At 42.4% G+C, this 20,935-nt stretch overlaps 1 protein-coding gene across 4 annotated transcripts in view; it reads right to left on the reverse strand.

Annotated features, from left to right (window-relative positions):
- Window positions 1-19,813, reverse strand: part of PHACTR1 (phosphatase and actin regulator 1) — a 258,294-nt gene extending 238,481 nt beyond the window's left edge. The window contains exons 1-3 of one of the 4 annotated variants that reach the window (XM_081014820.1): window positions 19,303-19,813; window positions 17,204-17,340; window positions 7,747-7,893 (exon numbers count right to left, since the gene is read on the reverse strand). In XM_081014820.1, the coding sequence (XP_080870946.1) occupies window positions 7,747-7,893; window positions 17,204-17,282 (226 nt within the window). In that variant the 5' untranslated portion in view covers window positions 17,283-17,340; window positions 19,303-19,813. Of the gene's footprint in view, window positions 1-7,746; window positions 7,894-17,203; window positions 17,341-18,028; window positions 18,120-19,302 lie in introns of those variants that run through there. The other 3 variants (XM_081014824.1, XM_081014821.1, XM_081014827.1) reach the window with 3 other exon arrangements.
- Window positions 19,814-20,935: the final 1,122 nt, after the last annotated feature.

The raw sequence follows: 20,935 nt of genomic DNA on the forward strand, positions 1-20,935 counted from the left end.
GTGTAAAGTGGGAATTGGCTGTCAGAGAACTACAAATCTGGAAGGGATATGTGCCCCAATCCTATGCTTGCTTACTCACAAATTCATCCCAATGAATTCCATTGTACTTACACCCAAGTAGCTTTGCACAATGAAGTATGATTTTCCCATACCCCCAACAAAGGCATGAACAACATTTGACCACCAAGCCAAAAGAAGCAAATTGGCCAAATATGGCATGGTCATTGGGGACTCAACAAACTGTTTGTATTGCAAAAGAGGAAGGGAATCATGCACAAAATTACCTGGACTACGTTCAGCTCGCTGGATAACAAATCATACATATGTGATGTAATAGAAAAATTCTATGAATACTGATACACCTTATAAGTTGTAAAAAAGAAGCAAAAAGCAAAAAAGCTGATAAACCACCAATGAGACCACAAACAAGTTTTCAAACCTCAAAAAAGCAATTTTGCTGCACTTGTGTTCCCACTACAAGCCCAGCATGGAACTGAATTTATGATCTTATTTCATGTTCACAGCTACTACAAAGAGACTACAGAAAGTCACCCTGCAGTGGTAAAAAAGTTGTTCTGATCTTTTCAAAAGACAAAAGTAAGATTGTTCAAGCCCATGAGGCTTTTTGTGCTGTAGAGTGAAAGGTTAAAAAAACAAAAAACCCACACTGAGACTTCCCTGCAATATAGGATCTACAGTAGAGATCTCAGAATCCAGGCAAACCTGATCTGTTCATCAGTATCTGAAGATGAACAGTGTCTGAAGCTCCAGGGAAGCCCTGTCTAAAACCCACCACTAGTCTTGAGCTGCTGCTAGAAGCCACCTAAGTATTTAAGGTAAGTCCGTCTCCTTTAAACATAACCCTCTTGACTCCCTCGTCTCCCAAAGGAGTCATGAGATCACTATAAAGTAACTGATTGGAGGATCAGAGTCAGAGCCAACTGTTTGAGGGAAGTAATAACTGGCTTTTAATTATTTCTGCAGCAAAACTTACCTGGGAGCAAACTGGATGCAATGGGACTGAATTTCTGAGTAGTCACATATAGGATGATAAGAGAGTAGGGAAAGCACTTTAATAAATCTGGTCAAAAAGCGTTACGAAGAATAAATATATAGTCTGCAACTGGATTTTTAAAAAGACAACAACATCTTCCTCAGAACACAATTTGCTTTCATATTATTACGGTATATATTTCACTTCTAATTTGTACACCGCCTTTCTATATTACTATAAACAAGACAATTTACAAGGTGGAGAAACAACAAAGATCACACACTTTGTAACAATCTGATCCAAAACAAAAATGTCATAATAAAAACATAATTTTGAAATAAATGAATTAATAAAATAATAATAACTTGTAATTAGGCCAATCCCATTGAAATGATCAGAGAATAAACCTTGGAAGAAATGCTTATGTGTTCATTTTAAAGCATCATAAAATTTCATAGATATTTACTCTGCACATTGCTGATTTAACACCAGACAAATTTTTAACACTTCCATTTTAAGTGATAACTATCTAGCTACATTCTCCCCCTGTTCCCATGCTGATGACAATTATAAAGATTGGTTCTCTAGGTATACATTAAACTAGATAATCTATTTCTTACAAAATTGCAGCGCATTTGGCATCATTCAAATCCAAGACGAAACAAGCTCAATTGGACTCTGTGCAAAGTCTTGAACAAGTTGGGGGAAACCCCAGCATCATCCTGGCATGTAGATTGCTTGAATTTCCTTAACTTGCCAGACTCCATTGGCTGGCCGGGAACGTGCATAATAGCTGAAATCCAATGTTTATTCTAGCATATTCACTCCAGCTGCAATAGCCATGCCATACAAAGTCATTTTATGTGTGACATCTCTTGACTTCTGTTGGCAGAGCACTGAGAGCTGCCTTTTGGCTGGACAATGCCATTGGTGTTACTACATTTATTTCTTTGCAACTGAGGAAAAGGAAATAACCTCTCAAATATGTAGATATTCGTAGGGTTGCACTGTTAGGCTGCAGTGTTAAGCACGGATAAACCCCACTGAACTCAGTTGAATGTACTTCAACTGAGAAAACACACGTAGGATTGCACTGTACATTTGCCAACGCAGGGTCTCTATTCCCTGCCACATCTGGAACCAGGATGAAGCATATTTGAACACTTGCTGGTCTGCAATGGCTTTCCAAGAAACACACAGCTAAAATCAGCCTCATGTTCCTGGGCTACTACAGAATACAGCTGTGCTATTTCCTGCTGCTACTCATGCTGTGGCACATGGGTACAAAAACACTCCCTTTGGCTCACCCCAATCTTCCTGCCCTTTTGGCGTCAAAACAGAACCTGATGGCACAGGGCAAGGAAACAGCACATAGAAGTTGGAGTGCAGCCATTAGTTCTCATTGTAACAACTGCACAATACGTACCCAGTTTTAGAATGGATCTGGCATTTGTGCATCTCCCATTAACAGCATGACCTGATAAGGACATCACAGCTTATTGCTTGCTCTTTTTTTTTAAGCTAGAGAAGTGGTTCTTAACCTTTTCTGGGTCAGAGACCCCTTTGAGAATCTGATGAAAGCTACAGACCTCCTTCCCAGAAAACTGCACAGAAACTCATGCACAGAAAATTGTGCATACAATTAATTTTATTGCTTCATTTTGTGTGTGTGCCCTGAAAGCCACCCAAGCTAGGGGATCCACGGACCACAGTTTAAGAACCCTTGAGCCACAAAATCTGAAATCTTGATTTTACTGGCTAAAGCTTCATGAGTCCACATTTTGTTTTTTAAGAAGAAGAATACGAAATCAGGTAACAATGGATGAAATTCAATTTGGCTCATTAAATTGAATGGACCTAACTTAGTCATGTCCATTAATTTCAATGGGTCTACTCTGAGTAAAGCTTAACTGAATGCCACCCAATGCACAGAAAAACATTTTTGCCCAGTTCTCACTGAAGTGAAGCCTTCTGAGTTCTCAGTATGCTTTGTATTCCCACTACTGTATATCTATACCAGCTTCCTGAATCTGGTGTCCTCCATACATTTTGGACTACAATTCCCATTACTCCTGACCATATATTTGTATTTGCTGCAATCACATCCACTGTCACATGCATTAAGATACTGTTCCAGAATGGCCTGTACATTTAGGGCATAATATACTAGGAAGTTTGTCTGCTCTGTTCTTATAGAGTTCCCATTTATATCAAGGGGAACTGTAAAAGCAGCATGAATAAATGAATATGATTTGCAGAGGGATGGCCCCCTCTTGGGTATATATGGAAATATACTCTCTCCTTTCCCCCACTCCCAAATACAAAAAGCGCAGCCTAAGAGTTTGTGGAATCTACAAGTATTCTAAACTCACAGGACACTAGCATGTCAATGGCGCACAGAGTGAAACCAGTACATACAAGCCAATATAATAAAATACTGATTTTTCTTGAAACAATGCAAGTCAAAACAGAGAAGCAAATTATTAATTTAATCTGATTAGAAGGGCAGCTAAAGGTTGCCCCTTTTAATTGCTTGGAGAAACAGAGCAAATCCTTGCTATTCCCAAACCGCATAATTGCCTCCGCATGTGCAGCCTCTGACTGTTCAGCAACATAGATAGCAGCAGTAATAGTATAATTATAACTTACAGCTCAAAGAGGTAAACAAAACTGTTGGCTCTCAGCCATTTCTTTTGCAAAGATTAGTAGTGCATATCTGCATATGGGCCTTACTGCTGGAGAGCCTATTAAATACAAATACAAGCAAAAGCTCTACCTTGATGCAGCTTATCGCAGCTGCTATCTTAGGACAATACAATGACCAGATGAAAGAAGCCTAGAAGTAGCAGCTGGCAGGCAAAACAGCAATGCAAGCAGCAGTTGAGCAGCAGGAGTTGTAATCATAAATGCATTAAGTGAGAAGCGAGGTAGAGAATGCATCCAGTGCCTCTAGAATTGTTTTAGTTCTGACTGCACTGAATTGGAAGAAAAAACAAATCGCATTACTTCTTACTTCCAGATGCCTATATATATATATATATATATATATATATTTAGCAGCATGCTTAGATGACTCTGCAGCACATACATGCAGTTTCTGAAAAGAATTCCTTTTCTTTCATTGGTTTATGGACATCCCATTCAGCACCACATTTGATTGAACAGCGCCTGATGCTCAGGTTAGTTTTGTGTTTTCTTCCTTCATAATTCCTCCTATTTCCAGTATTCAGAGGTGGGTGCCACTGTTTATGTAGCCAAACCACCACCACCAAGCAGAAGGGGGACCCCTCATCAGGCATGGGGAAACTCTGTGGTTTGGAGAAGTACAGAAATATTTAGTGGGGAAACCCGGAAGGGCTCCAAGGAAGACTGAATGTGTTCAGTGGCCATAGGAATGCTGACTGTTTAGTTCTTTTTTTGTGTGATGGTCGTGGTGGGACCAGGTGGGAGGGTAATGGAATGGAATCTCCTGGAGGAGAGCATGACTGGCTGACTAGAACTCTAAACAGGACACTCCACACTGCAAACATTTTGTCTCAGAATACTGTTCCGCAGCTACTAAAGTTTCCAGCTGAGAAACTGTAAATAGCGATAAGGTGACAAAATGGGAAACCTAAAAGGGCTTGTTCTGTTGAAGTACAGTGCACAAAGACATTGCACTGCCAGTCTGTAAATATATGACTATTACATCTTAAGAAAAGCAGTAAGTTCATACATACGGAGCCCTGTACTTCAGGGAATCAGACAACATTCCAGTATGCCTTCTTTAAAAATAATGCAAAAAAGTGTGCAATTTTGAATGACAGCATCTATGTTACCAATCTGGATTGTGAATAAAGGAATAAATAAATCCCCAAACAGTGCAAAAGATCTTGTACCTTAGCATTTTCAGGGCCAAACTCTCTATGCAAGTAGTTAGGATAAATTTCCTTAAGCAACTGTTGGTCCTTATCCAGTTTAAGGGCCCTTGTTTTGTACTTTATGATTAAAAAAAACACACCACCAGAGCTAAATGCTTACTACAGAGGCTTTTTTCTCAATAACGTAAACATTGCTTAGCAACCAATTTGCACCACATTTTTTACATTCAAAGCATCAAATGGCAGATGGATTAATGAAAACATCCTCCAGCACTCTGCTGAGTATTTACACTCCCATGAAGAGATATTTCTTTGAATGAGCCCAATGAGAGACAGCATGGTATTTAATAGGTGGGGGGAGCCTTTCCTTTCCTCAGTGCACATGTTAAAAGTGAGGAGAAGAGGTAACAGCTAGGCTAGCATTCTTGCCATGCCTGCTTGGGAATTAAAAGCTATATGAACCTCTCAGCCTTGACAGAGAAGGAACTGGAAGGTTAAACGATGAAGGCATTAAGTGACTTGAAGGTGCCTTCCCTTTAGCTGTTTATGATTAAACTCTAATCTGTTTATATAGTGGCATGACATAGCATTATCCATGACAATATTGTCCACTGTAGACTCAGCAGCTTAGCAACTATGCACAATCTCCTTTCAATGGCACCTCAAACCCTTCCATCATGCTGTCCCAGACCCTACAGTCTCTAATTGTTCTATCTTCAGTCGCACATTTTAAAAAACCAACACAATTTGGCATCACTTTGTGGTTCCTGAGTTATATAGTTATAGCTGTCATAACAAAAAATGATGTGTGTGCATACACACACACACACACACATTCCAATTAATGACCAGAAAGGAATTAATGACATGTCACCCAAAGCAATCAGCTGGTCGATGAAGGTACACAGTTTGCATTTTACATCTTACTAGGTGCAAAGAGACAAGAAGGTCAGAGAGGAGTGGAGGAGAAACACACCCATTTCAATAATAGACAGAGAACCACAAGATTGCAAAACCCCAGCTCAAGCAATCTTTTAGCATGCTGAGAGACAGGGAGTTCCAGCAAAATTAACCATAGTTTCCAGTATACATTAGCTTAACCCCAAAAGCCTCCAGATATTTAATGGAAATAATTGAAGGATTGTCGTTTGCTCCAATTCAGGGGTAAAATGTGGCTGCTTGAACACAGACCTGGAAAGCCCAGACCTGTGCCTAGAAAGCACGAAGCAAAGGGAAGCGTGGATGAGCTCTCAATTCTGTCAGACTTTTCGTGAGTCTGAATGCCTGAGTAAGGAAGGTGCTCAAGAGGTCACAATTGAGCACAGTTGTGTATGTCTGGGGCACCCACCACTTCCCCTTCCTCCTCCCTTCCTTCAGAAGCAGGTAAAGAGCAGGTTGCAGGAGGAAAGAGCCCTTTGAGGTGAACAGCAAAGCATGAAAGGGCAAATGTTTGGAGGTGCAGAAGAAGGATGATTGGGAAGCCAGGATTATGGAGGAGGTAAAGAGGCAATTCTGGACTAAAGGGCTAGAGAGACCTGCAGATAAGATTGCGCATGAGGCTGCTATATGGGATGCTCACCTGATGAGGCAGCAGAACTTGAAGAGTGTGGAAGTGTGTTGTTCAGGTAACTGTGGAAGGCACTAATGAGATCAGAGGACAGAAGGATACTTGAAGGAGGATGGTTGGCTGGTTGGAGGATGAGTGTTCTCTGGAGGTGCTGGATCATTGGGCAAAAAATAGCAGGGCTGCCCCCTTTTTGCTGGCTCTGATCCAGGGCCTTCCAGAGCACAGAATCATAGAACTGTAGAGCTGGCAAGGGACCCCACGGGTAATACAGCCTGCAAGTATGTGACACTCCCTCCCTGTCATGCCAAAGTGCTTCAGTGAGGCGTGATTTTAGCATGTTAGGCTTCTGTTAAAGCCAAAAGAATGCTCTATCTGCAGGAGGTGGCAACCCTACAAAGGCAGAGGTAGAGGCTGAGGGAATGACAGCTTGAGAAGGGAGAACCGGGAAGAGTGGATTGAGATGGGCCAGGCTGGGGAACAGCATCCCTTGAGATGCTCTCAGCCTCCATCTCCCATCCTGCCTGCCCTATTAGCTATGCCAGCTGGTGCCCATTTGGACTTGGGGGTCCCAGCAAGAGCTATGAACCCCAGCCTAGGCTGAGAGAGGAGGAGGAGGAGGAGGAGGAAAGCAGTTCTGGCAGCTAGCAGGTGGCTTTGAAAGGGAATGCAACTCTTCAGATAAAACGCTGTGCAGGGTGCAGGGGGCGGGGCCGGAGGCTCAGAGGGAGAGCCTGAGGCAGAGAGGCGGGAGAGGCGCCCGAAGGCAGCAGCAACCTTTCGAGAAGCCGAATGCAGCCGGGGAAGCCGGTCTCCCTCCCCTTCCCCACCTCTGCACCCAGCAGACACCCACCCGCGCCTTCCAGGGTGTCAGAGGGCTACTCCACATTCTCAACTTCGAGGTCACCGTTGCTCGCCTCGCCTCCAGTTCCAGACAGGGAATCCGGCGCTGTCACCCAAACAAGTCTAGGGATGGACGCCTCGCCGCCGCCCCCCGCCCCCGCTCCTCCCCTGTTTCCAGCCGCGTGTGTGTGTGTGTGTGTGTGTGTGTGCGCGCGTATTGCACCAGCGCCTTGGAAGGGCGGGATCGTGGGGGAGAAAAGCGAGGGTGACAGCCAGGACATGTCAGGGATTCACATTCCTGCAGCGGCTCCCCCCCCCCCCCGCCACTTCTGCACCCAGCAGACACAAAGCGGTGTGTGTGTGAGAGAGAGATTGTGTTGCAGATATGTACAGCAATAGCAACCTCATGTTTCCACCGGGGAGAAGAAGGGCTTTGGATGAGAGGCTAGCGGGTGGTGGGGTTGGGCGAGGTGGGCGCCACTCACCTGCCTCGAGGTTGAAGGAGATCCTGGCCTCCGCGAGGTAAGGGGTGTCACTCTTGGACCGGACTCTCCTGATGGGTCTCCGGTCTATGTCCTCCTCGGAAGATGCCGCCATTAATGTGGGTACGGTGAGCAGGGTCGCCCGGCGAGCTGGTGAGGGAGGAAGAGGAGAGAGAGGGGTGGAAAGGAGGAGGAGGAGGAGGGCGCACACGCATAGGAAGGGGGAGGGGAGAGAGAGAGAGAGAGAGAGGAGCAGGGACACACGGAGAGAGAGAGAGAGGGAGGGAGGAAGGAAAGAGAGGAGGGGGAAAAGAGAAAAAGAAAACCCGTCAAGGATCTATGGACTGGAGTGGAGCTGGAAACCCTGCCCTGCCACCCCTCTCCTGGCAGCCCCAGGGGCAGAGCCAGAGTCCCCACGTGGCACCCTGCAGAGCCTAACAAAGCATGAAGCCTGGGGGTCGCCTCTAAAGCCATCGATGCAACGGTGAACGGTGGCTCTTTAGTGGGCTGGACCACCTCTAGCCCAGCAGATTTGCAGATCAATGTTTAGCGTGCTTTGTTGTATTGCTCTCTCCCTCTGTGTGTGTGTGTTGCTTCGGGTTTTCTGGGCAAATGTCCCAGCGGAGGAAGCAGGTGGAAATGTCTTGAGTTGTTCAGAGAGAGCAATGAAATACAGGCGCCAAACTTTTTTTTTTTTTTTTAATGCTGAATTAGGAGATAATGAAAAAAAGATGCTAGGGAGTTGCTTATGCAGTCGCCAGCCCTTCATACAGCTGCTGTTAGCACACATATTGACAGTAGACATGCCTTTAAAAAAAGAAAAAGAAATAAAAGGATAGGGCAAAGATAAGGCTCTTATCCAAAAATTAAGTACCTCTGGTCATACTTGTTAAGGATTAGACACTCTCTGCATTTTTACATGATCTCTTAGGGTGACCACATTTTTATCCAACTCAAGGAACTCAAGACAGCTAGTACAAGATTATATAGTGCTTCAAGGTGTTCAAAGCACTTTCCATACATTTTCCACAACCCTGTATGGTAGACTAGCATTATTACTCCTAAACTGTGCTATGTGCATGTGTGCGTGTGCACATGTTAAGGCTGAGAGAGAGTGTCTTGTCTTGTCCAAGGTCACCTAGTGAAGTTCTGGAGTGGGCGATAAGGACCATGTGAGAATGGTTCCAGAATTCGGACTAAAGCTTTTGACCATCCAAAAACCAAATGGTTGACTACCCTTATCAAACACTTATGTCTATGGACATGAGAAGCTGCCTCTTGCCTAGTCACACCCTGGGTGGGTCTAGCTCTGCATTGACTGACCACAACTCTCCCGGTTTTCAGACAGAGTTCTCTCCTAGCCCTACCTGAAGATGCTGGAGATCTGTACCTGGGACCTTTGGTATGTAAAGTGGATGCTCTACAACTGAGCTATGGCCCTTCTCCTATGCTGGCCATACTCTGGGAAGTGAGGCATACAAATGCACCCTTTTTACAAGACCTTACAGAGAGGAAACATGGCTTTAGGTGTTCCTCGCTCTGCTCATTCAGCCAATGAACACCATATTCTGTTCTGGGGAGGAGAAGAGCCATAGCTCAGTGTGCTTTGCACACAGGAGGTTCCAGGTTCAATTCCTGGCCTCTCCAGGAATTGGTGTGGATGGTACTTAGTTGGCAGTATGACCTATGTTCTTCATGGTTCCTTGTATCTGGAAATATGACCATCAATCCTTCATTATGATGACTGAGAAGCCAGCGTGATATGAAATATGTAGCAATGGCTGAAGCCAAACCTTGCAGCAACACCTGTGTTATTAGTCCCATTCAGGCAAGGTGCTAAATGACCTTGAACCAAAGGCTACTTTCAGGCATCCTTCATCTTTCTGAATTTTTCTCTATAGGAAATGAATGTTTAAGGGTGACTTGCTTATGAATGGCACTGAAACTACGAGCATGTGCCCTGCAGCTATCCGAAGATCCTCATCTGGTTCTGTCCCTCTAAGCAGCAAAGCCAAAGGCCGCCAGCAACCCTTTTGCCTTCTCCATACACTGTGATAACAGGGGAGCTTGTGAGAGACCTCATTGCTACTGGAACCCTTACCACATTCCAATAAAGATGGCTCACACAAGCAAGAAAAGTTGGATTTTTAAAAAACAATAATCTTAGAGGGTTTTATACACTGCTCCTAAACAAATTCCTATGCTTAAGCTGCAGCTCTTGTTTGTTTTGGCAGAAGGACTTTTGTAAAAATAAAAATAAAAATTCAAGAATAGGTAATGACAATCTTTCATAATTAGAATTACAGTGCATCTGTCCCTGTGATTTCTGGCCCAGCAAAATATTTCTTCAAGAATACCAGTTTGTGAAAGCTCTGCATTTTCTCCTGGTAGGAAATCCAGACTAAGGGATTTTGCTTACTTTCTCTGGACTTGCGTATCTATAAAACAAAAACCTTCAGCTGTTCAGCTTCAAGAGTATCAAGAATAATCTGCATTTTATGCCTGTAGTTGAAAGAAATTTCAGCCACCTGGCAACACCCATAAATGTGCATATCTTTGTGTTTTAAAAAAAATCCCCCAGAATTTCAAGAGGGGAGGGCGGATCCAGACTTCCCAGGGTGCATTTTGAACAAACAAGTCTCTGGGGGACACCTATTCACTAATTTTAATTGGGATACTAACAATGTTAATTGAGGGGGTTTGGTTTTTTAAAAAAAATCTATGACAGAAAAATGGCTCATTAAGTAATCACCTGCATTTGTATTATAATTTGTTATCATTTTCTTCCATGAGAGCTTCCTTCCTCGACTTTCCTCTGGCATGAAGATTAGTGAATGAATAGGGCCATCCTATGTATATCTACTCAGACATGAGCCCCATTGAGTTTCAACCCTATGCACATTTTCCTGAGAGTAAGTCGCACAGAATATAGGGGCTATAAAGAGCAGCATACTGTAAATCAGTTTGTTTTGTACATGTCCCTTCAAAATAACATGTATCTGTCAGTATTCTGAGGTTCCTGAAACACATAATGTAATAAATAGATCCCATCCACTTCCTTGCCTCAAATTTAAATCAATGCTCAACTATACACACATGTAAATGGGAAGTTGAATTGGACGCTACTTTGCATCTGTAGGTTAGGGAGAAAAATCAAACGGCAGTCCCTTGTCTTATTTTGTATCTGTCATGTACAGAATCTTTTATTCAAACAGTAAAGAATATATGCAAGTGTTAAAATATAAGCCAGGCTAGCTTCCTGGTGAGGTGATAGTCTAGGTAATGGGCTATTAAGGGATCAAAGGAAGTGGATCTGTGCCAGATACCAAATGGGTGAACCTCCCTCCCTCAACTGGCTGGTAGTTAGAAAGAAAAAGTTGAGAGTTCAGAGAGCTGAGTGATGCGAGCTGGAAGCTAGAAGTGGAAAACAAACAGGCTGGGAAGCCAGAGAGTGATGCTTGATTTCTTGAATGTTCTTAATTGTTGTTGTTTTTTATCAGAAAATTTTTTTGTTGCTGCTTTTACTATTTTGTTGTTTGTTGAGCCGGTCTCCTTTGGGAGGCAGGGAAGGAGAGAAATTGAATATGCAAATGAACAAACAAATTATCCCTGGAACTGACCAGAAGGAAAAGGCTTCCAATTCCTCTTAATTATGTTCCCACATTGCAATACCTTGTAGAAAATGGTTGGTAAAAGCATATGCCATTTATTCTCAATGCCTACCAAAAAGGGTAGGCAATTCTGCAAGCCACTGAAGACCCCTTTCTGGCTACTCCTTTCTCTTCCTCAAAGAGCTGCTATTAAAAATGCCATAATTATTTGTTACAGCTATTTTAGCGGGGGTATCTAAGAAATGGCTAAGAGATGGCTATACCTGGTGTTTCAATGTGTACCAAACACACCCGAGTCCAGTTTGGCTTTTTCATCTTTTCCCCTGTGGTTCATCCTGAGCATTCCCAGTTACAGTTGCTGCTTCTCAGCAATGATTCATGCGAGACCCGTGGCTGAGAAATGTGTCACCCTCACTCCCCCTTATCTGGATACTTCGGCAATCTGATTTATCGGGAGCAGAGGAGTGCCTGGACGTGAAGGGGATGTAAAGTATATTGACTGTTATGCAGTAACATGGAAATAATGGGCCTGTTTTATTGTGCATGTCAACTGTGGGTGTTGATTTTCATGTTTTGATGAACTGGTTTATTGTGTATTTTAATTGTGTGTGTTTATTTTTTTATTTTTTGCATATTGTTTTATACTTGTAAACTGCTTAGGAGGCACCTTGGCATAAATTTAAGGTTTATTAGGTTTAAGTTCATATAAATATAAAACTTAAACCTAATGCTGTACATACACATTTTTAAAAAAATGGCTATCACTAAGCCTTCCTTTTTAACCAGGCCTTTGGTGGATCTGATTGACATTCTATGCCCTTTTAAAATGTGGCTCTTTTTGGGGGGGGCGTGCTATTCAGTTTATTATTTATTATATATATTGTGGTTTTTATGTTTATCTTTTCTGTGAACCACCCTGAGACCTCTGGGTATAGGGGGGTATATAAATTCAAAGAAGAAGAAGAAGAAGAAGAAGAAGAAGAAGAAGAAGAAGAAGAAGAAGAAGAAGAAGAAGAAGAAAGTCCATGGCATGTAAGAGATACAGTGGTACCTCAGGTTAAGTACTTAATTCGTTCTGGAGGTCCGTTCTTAACCTGAAACTGTTCTTAACCTGAAGCACCACTTTAGCTAATGGGGCCTCCTGCTGCTGGAGCACGATTTCCTGAAGCAAAGTTCTTAACCAGAGGCACTATTTCTGGGTTAGCGGAGTCTGTAACTTGAAGTGTATGTAACCCAAGGTACCACTGTACAGTAAAACTGAACTACAATGAGTCAGAGGGGAAAAAATAATCTCTGTGATTGGAATGTGTGACTTGTTCATCTTGTGTTGGCCTTCAGCCTTCAGTATATGAGCCAACCTTCTGAAAGCACAGATCTCACGATCCCCAGGATTGGGAAAATGTCATCTTACAGTGGATCAAAAAGAGGTCCCCATGTTCTAATGATTTGGTAGAAGGTCCCTTCCAGTCCACCAGGTTGTATAAATGATTCTGTGTAATGTCTACAAAGTAAGCGAGGCTAGCACTGTAACAATGATGGGGAAACTCTTAATTGGCCCAGTGACCATCCACTGACAGGGCCAGAGTTATGGCTGGGCTTAGATTGCCCATTGGCTTGCAGCCAGTTCCAGAGCCTTGAATAGATTTCAGTTCTGGTGACACCATGCACTGGTGCATAGCTTTATACTGTCTTTCTTAATAACAAGAGGCTACAGTTCCTGACGAAAGCTGAAAACCTCCACCATCTATTTAAACGTCTACCAATCTAAATAACAAACTTGTAAGCCCCCATAATGTTTAGATCCCGCTTTTGCACTCATATATATTGGTTGTTACCCAATGGCCTCTAAACACATTAACAGAGGAACTGCTAGACCAGTGCAATGGCCCATCTAATCTAGCAATCTGCTCTCCCAGTGGCCAGTCTGATGCCTGTGGGGAAACCTGCAGGCAGGACCGAAGCACAAAAGCACTCTCCCCTCCTGAAATTCACAGTAACTAGGATTCAGCAGCATATGGCCTCTGACAGTGGAGGTAACCTGGATATCATTCCAGACAGAGGGGTTCACTTGCATCCTAGAGAAGCGCAAGAGGTACATAGCAGGGGCCCCTGCTTTATTTAGACAATTCTCAATGTCCCCAAACTGTTTTAAACTGAATGTAATATTTAATCCACTGATTTCACATAATCAGTTTGAAACAAGATGTTCAGTTCATGCAGTATACTTTAAGCAGTCATTGGGCATAGTTAGAATTTGCACAAGTCAATAAGCAAGAAGCAGAGGCAGTCAGTTTTATTCACTCTGCCACCTGCTGGTGCAAAGAGAGACAGAACTGAAGAAATGCATTGAGGGGTAGCTCTGTGAAATCAGAAGCACACCAAATGACTTTGAATCAAGTTCCAGGAATCAAGAATAAATAATATTTTCAGTTCTGGCCCTCTGACAACATTAGGAAGATTGCGTAGGTATTTCAAAATTAGCACAACGATGAATGAATTCAGAATTTTGGTTTAGCATTTGCCAAGGAAGTGGGCACTTGGAACATTGATGTACTGTTCACATGCACAATTAATGCAGAAACTCTTTATTACTGAGGCCACCCTTCTTTTGACTGAGGTGGATTTACACAGGCCACAGAATGAGGTGGGAATGTTCTGAGGCAGTCAAGTACTTTATAACCCTTCCAAACAGAACATCATTTAAAAATACGCCTGCATTACAACTCAACAAAAACGAAAGCTCCCTGCAAGGAGAAAATTAGCACAACAAGGAGAAATCTCTCTATTGTATTTGATTTCTTCACAAAGGGCAGTGGTTTTATATATTTATTCATTTATGTCAGGGAGCATTCAAAAGTGTAATAATGCCACTTGTGGTGGTAGAGTCTACTACCAGAGGACTCGAGCATCCAACGTATGTACAGTGGTACCTCTGGTTATGAACTTAATTCGTTCTGGAGGTCTGTTCTTAACCTGAAACAGTTATAAACCTGAGGTAACACTTTAGCTAATGGGGCCTCCCGCTGCTGCGCTGCCACTGCACAATTTCTGTTCTCATCATGAGGTAAAGTTCTTAACCTGAGGTACTACTTCCGGGTTAGCGGAGTCTGTAACCCGAATTGTTTGTAACCTGAGGTGTTTGTAACCCGAGGTACCACTGTATAGAGCTAGATTATTCCCAGTACATTACTAATACAATAATAATAATCTGATTTCTTCTATGCACGTTCACTCCTGAAGGTCTAAGTAAGGAGCAATTTTCATTCAGATAACTTCATGGAGGAAAAAGTTAAAATGACTTTGGACTTAAATATTTGAGATATATATATATATATATATATATATATATATATGATAAAAAATTGTCCAGTAGCACCTTAGAGACCAGCTAAGTTTGTTCTTGGTCTCTAATGGTCTCTAAGGTGCTATTGGACATTATATCTAGATCTAGATCTATCTATCTATCTGTATATATTCAACTTCATCAGACCAACATGGCTATCTACCTGAATCTTAAATATTTGAATTCCCTATATATACTTTGCCTGGATATTAAATGGTGCTGGTACCTTCAGTACCCCCATAAAAAGCACTGGCTATAAGTATTTTAAATAAAATATATAATTACTACCACCACCACCCTGGCCACTCGCTGCAGTCCAAATCCCAAATTATGTGTTTGGTGTAGGGTGTAGTTTGCTCTTCAATTTTACATGTGTAGGACTGAGCTTTAAGCAATTTTGTTGTTGCTGTTGTTGTTGAAGTGCCCAGTGGCACTTCAAAATTGTGTGGGCACAGATGAAAGCCTTCCATTGCAACCAACTTCATTTCCAGCAATTGTACTGAGAGGAAATCAAAATACAATAGGAAGTTATTGTGTGTGTGTGTAATCCGATCTTCTTTTCAATAAAGAAGACATTCATTAAGGCACAAGCCATCAATAAAACAATAATGATTTGTTATGCATAGCCCATTTGCTATCTTCTTTCAATCCCTGATGATATTATATCCCCGGATGCTTTTGGCCTGAGGTGCAGTGATGATGCTGACGATGGTTCGGTGGTGGCTTTAAGGGAAAGGCATGTGCTGACATAAGTGCCAGGAGCCCTAATGCCTTTCCGTAAAAGCATGGCAGTAACTGGAAAATGCCAGGCGCCTGCAGCAGCCTCCTGCCACATAGAGCCTGGGCATTTCTCAATAATTTCCTCTTTAAAGGCTCAAGGTTACTCAAGACACCTCAGCGTCTTATCTATGGGGATGAAAACCAGCCATCTTGACGTCATTTTGGGTGCACGCCAAATACATTTTCAGTCCCCTGCCCCTTTGAGATGTCACCATATTTTTCACAGCTCCTTGGACCAAATGAGAGGCGACAAGATGATATCCATGGTAGGATCTCCTTTTCATATACAGTGGTACCACAGGTTACATACGCTTCAGGTTAAACACTCCGCTAACCCAGAAATAGTGCTTCAGGTTAAGAACTTTGCTTCAGGATAAGAACAGAAATCGGGCTCCGGCGGCACGGCAGCAGCAGGAGGCCCCATTAGCTAAAGTGGTGCTTCAGGTTAAGAACAGTTTCAGGTTAAGAACGGACCTCTAGAACGAATTAAGTACTTAACCCCAGGTACCACTGTATGTTAAAAATAAAAGCGGGGCATAGATGAGAGAGAGAGAGAAAAAGGGAAGAGAGTAATAAATTCCGGCCAGAGTGTTGGAGGAAAAGGAACTTAACATCATGCATACCTGTATGTTTCTCCCCACAGTTGTTTCAAGGTCAAGTAAGGTCAAGATAATGGCAAAGTGGGGAAAGGATTGCACTCCCTCCCCTGATTCCACCAGCCCTGATCTAACTCTGCTCTTCCCAATAGCTTTATTTAACCTTTCGAAAGCATACAGCAGAAAGCCAATGTGGTACAGTGGTTTGAGCAGCCTTCCTCAACCTTGGGTCCCCCAGTGTTGTTGGACTACAACTCCCATCATCCCTAGTTAGCAGGACCAGTGGTCAGGGATGGTGGGAGTTGTAGTCCAATAACATGTGGGAACACAAGCTTGAAAGTGTTGGACTAGGACTGGGAAGACACAGGCATGACATTCATTGGGTGACCTGCAGCTAGTCACTGCCTCTCAGCCTAATCTACTTTACAGGGTTGTTGTGAAGAGAAAATGGAAGTGTGTGTGTGTGTGTGTGTGTGTGAAGAGCCAGCTGTGCCCCTTGAAGGAAAAGTAGTGCAATAAATAAATAACCAAATCTTGTAGTGTCCCCATTAGCATCTTGAAAGGTGCATTGAAGATTGAAGCCACCTCCCATAACAAGAGAAACAGACACAGTTTCCATCCACTGGTTACCTTCATCTCAGACTCCTCCACCCTCCAATGGCCACTCTTGCCCAGCCTCCACCCCCACCCAAGCCAGGGCTATTCTTTCTTTGGAAAGTCATTCCTGAGTCAGCTGAGCTATATTTGTTCTACCACAGGGGTCAGCAAGCTTTTTCCATCCCTCAGACCATGTGGTAGGCCGGACTATATTATGAAAAAATATATATGCATGAACTCTTATGCCCCACAAATAACCCAGAGATGCATTTTAAATAAAAGGACACATTCTACTCATGTAAAAACACGCTGATTCCCAGACTGTCCGCGGGCCGGATTGAGAAGGTGATTGGGCCGCATCCGGCCCCCGGGCCTTAGGTTGCCTACCCCTGTTCTACCATAAGAAGGGAATTTACCATTTCCCCTCATGCCTTCCACCAGGGGGCAACAGTGCCTTTACCTTAACACATTTATTATTATTATTATTATTATTATTATTAACCCCAGTAACTCACCACCTCAAATTACATTACCTTGAGCTCCTTGACTGTAAAACAGCCGATAGGCAGAGTCAACATCTAGGAGGTAGTCCATCTTGAAAGGACTATCCATCTTAGAGGGATTTTGTGGTCACTTCTCCCTTGTTTCCCAAAGTGATGTAGTCAGCCTCCTAAGAAAAGGAAGAGGAAAACCCTGAATATTAAAACAGGCTAAAAGCTTACAAGCAATATTTAAGCCATCCTAATTTTGGAGGGTGGGGAGATGGGGTGGGAATCCTCTACTTTTTCATTTCATTCAAATCCCCAGTTTTCCACATTGCATGTTTCCCCATACACAAATTTAGAAAAAATGAATGAATGAAATGGAAGTTTGCAATTTTTGTGCATCTGAAGCTGCTCACCTTTTAAACTGCCTGTTGCACCCTGCCTTCTCCTTAAAGATTGTGTGAATATTATTTTTGCCCTACTAGAATCCTAAGCACCCTGTCAATACTGCAATACAAATGCTAATAAATCCATTTTTTAAAAAAACAAAACATTTTCTCCAGTCTTCTGACAATATTAGCCTTGCACTTTTCCAGAGATGAGTCAGCCCACAATTATTTTTGTAAAATGTTATTTCATGCTGGCAGGGAGGACTGGTATGACTTCATGTTGCCAGCTTTTAAAATGTTGGAGAAAGTGACTATCATTCCCATATTGTCAAAGGTTCTCCCTGTAAGCTTTTTGGGTGCTAGCATTCTCCTGAAATCTTTACACAGTGTTGGAGTAGTAAAAGTAGGTTCTGGCATGCACTGGTAGTACTCATACATTTTATATTCGGTATGTTCACTGTCAATGATCCTGGCTCCGTCTTACCTTCCAGACTCCTGGGTTTTCCTTCCCCTCCAGGACACTTACGCTATATATTTAGAATCCAGCATTCACCAAACATTATAGACAATTAACTGTGGATATGATATTAACAGCATTTAAAAGGGGGTGGTGGCAGAAATCCTGGAATTAATCACCTCTGTTATGCTTAATTATCAAAAAGGTCCTCCAGGATTCCTTTAAAAGCATCTCCTCCCATTAGTCCTTTATCTAGAGACAGGTTCCCAAAGCATAGATGGGGAATTCTTCTTCTTGGTCAGTCAGCATGAGACCATTTCAATATTTGCAAGCTTATCGTAGCAAGAAAACTTCTGTAGTTCTTCAAGGTGGTTTTCTGCAGCATCAATATATTTATATATATAGCAAGAGAGAGAAGTCTGCCAATGGTGAAAGGTTCAGTAGTTTCGAGTGAGAGTTCTTTTGATCTGGCTAAAAGTCCCCCAATGCAAGCAAATAATTTTGATGGTTTGATTGGAACTCAGATGAATAATGTATAACATCAACTGGACCTCTTTTATCTGATACCAGGAGATGTTACTAAGCAACAGAAGGTGACACTTGCCTCTCCTCTACGCCCACTCAACCTCTCTCTCCTCAGGAGGAAAAGACCATCAGCTCCTGGTGGCAACTTTCCCAACGAACAACATATACATACATACATACATACATACATACATACATTCTATAAATGTGATTTATTTCTCTCTCCCCACAACCCACATTCCTGATCTTCTCTTTCTTTGCTCAATATCAGAATGGTTAGCATAAGAAGAATAAATGCTGCTGCAATGATTAACTCATACCACTTTGCCTTGTCTAATAATTTACTTCCAGCCCGCACCCCCCCCCGACTATTTACCACAAGAAAAATGGGGCTATAAAGTTATCTCACAGTAAAATGCAAAGTGATGAATAATGCAGGGGAATGCTTCACTGACCAATTCTGTTCTTATCAAGACCTAGTGGATTGGTTTTAGTCACTCTCTCTCTCTCTTTTGGATATACCAGACATGTTTTCCTAATGCCCAGCAAGTCCAAAGGTTAAACCCCCCTCGCCTTGCAAAACAGTTCTCTAGATTTTGGAAATATAAAGATTATATTGACCAAGAATCTCTGCAAGACAAAATGCATGTCATAAAGCCTTTTTAAAAAAATATTTCCATCTAGATAAGGATCAGTAATAATCTATACAGGATTTTTAAAAAAAACAAATAAATAAAGCAAAACAAAACAGTTGTTTATAGGAGAAAGGTACTTACCGATCTCACGATCCTCTTTGCATCTTACTGTATACCATGAAGTAAAGCTAAGCAGTAATTAAAACTGCCTCTAAATCCTAGCAAGTCACTTCTAATTCTCACTTCAGTCTTAAAATAAAAAATGAGGAGGAGAAGGTAACAAGACTGCTGTATACAATGAAGAATTTGGAACCCCTATGCACAGATGAAAGGAGCCTGTCTTTTTCAGAACACATTTGCCTACTAATATATATATATAAAAGCAGCTTTATTTTACTGGCTTATCTGTTCCCTGCTTCCTACCCCCTCAATTTCATTTGCATTTGAAATTATTTCTGTGTCTCCTCCACTGCTCTGTGAAAGGTATGGAGTATTTTCTAATCATGACAAAATGTGCTGGGTGGTTCGAAGCAACCCCACTTTTCTTCTGAGCCAGGAAACATGGTGAGTAATTATAATTGGTAGTTATTTTCTAGAATGAAATGCACAGTCTCTCTCTCTCTCTCCTTTCTCTAATGCAGTTTCTAGTTCCTCCCTCCTTTTGGAAGTGCATGGCAACACAAATGTTTGAGCAAAGCATCTATTAGGGGCAGGATCCAAGTGGGACTGTTCTGATCATATTTTCTCTGCAGCATCTGCACATGCAAGGGACTTGCAAATCACACACAGTTTGGCTGGTAAAGTTCAGATTAATATACAAAAGTCTCCCTCTCCCATAGCTTTACTAGCCCCCTGACTACTGGCCTTTGGTCCCATTGCTTGCTCCTGTTCTTAGGTCCTGCACAAGGTCCTTCTTCTTGGCTTAGGGTGGCCACATGCCCTACTATATAGAGGACAGGCCTCTCTCTGGAGGACTCTACAGTAAAAAGATAAAGAACCATGAGAAGGGAGAGCAGAAGGAGCCTTGAAGTTGACCACCCACAGTTTGCACCTCAGCAGCAGACTGAAAAGGCAAACAGGTCAGCTGGTCATGGTCCTTCCCACAGCGATGAGATGTATCATAACTACTATACTTATTTTTTAAAAATTGCATTTAAATTAGCATATGCAAATCTGTGTCGTCTTTGGGGACACTGAATAAGTGAGCAAACAACGTACCTCGGCTCATCCTTCCTCTGATTCCTTGCCTTCTCTGTTTCAATTTTTATAAGAACTCTTGTTTCCTACAACCAACCTTGCACTAAGTTTCTGCTTCTCAACCCACCACCTAATCTCTTTCCTGCCTTTATTCATTCTTTGCATTACAACCATCCAATTTCCAAGGCATCAGACTCTTCGCCTTTGTCTCCAGATCCTAAGGGCCAAACTTAGACTTGATATTTGTCATAGCTTTTGGTTCTGTCTAGCTGCTTTTTCTTCCACAAATAAACCAACAACGTAGAGGGCATTGAGCCAGATAAGGAGCAATGGCGCTGGTGGGAAATTTCCCCTGCATTGCGATGAATGGGTATGGAGAACCAGTTCTATTTGGGACCATGTTGAGGACGAGGAGTTTAAGCCCCTCTCCACGATAGTCTTGACCTTGGTCAGCCTCCCAACCTGGTTATTTGCAAAAGAAAAAGCACGTCTCTTCTGGCCTTAAAAAACGATGCTCCTGCCAAGCTGATCTATCACTTCCTTCATGAATGCTGCTCTCTTTGCATGCAATTCTGCA

The sequence above is a fragment of the Podarcis pityusensis genome (genome assembly GCF_964106645.2).
Source record: "Podarcis pityusensis genome assembly, chromosome: 7".
Lineage (NCBI taxonomy): Eukaryota > Metazoa > Chordata > Lepidosauria > Squamata > Lacertidae > Podarcis > Podarcis pityusensis.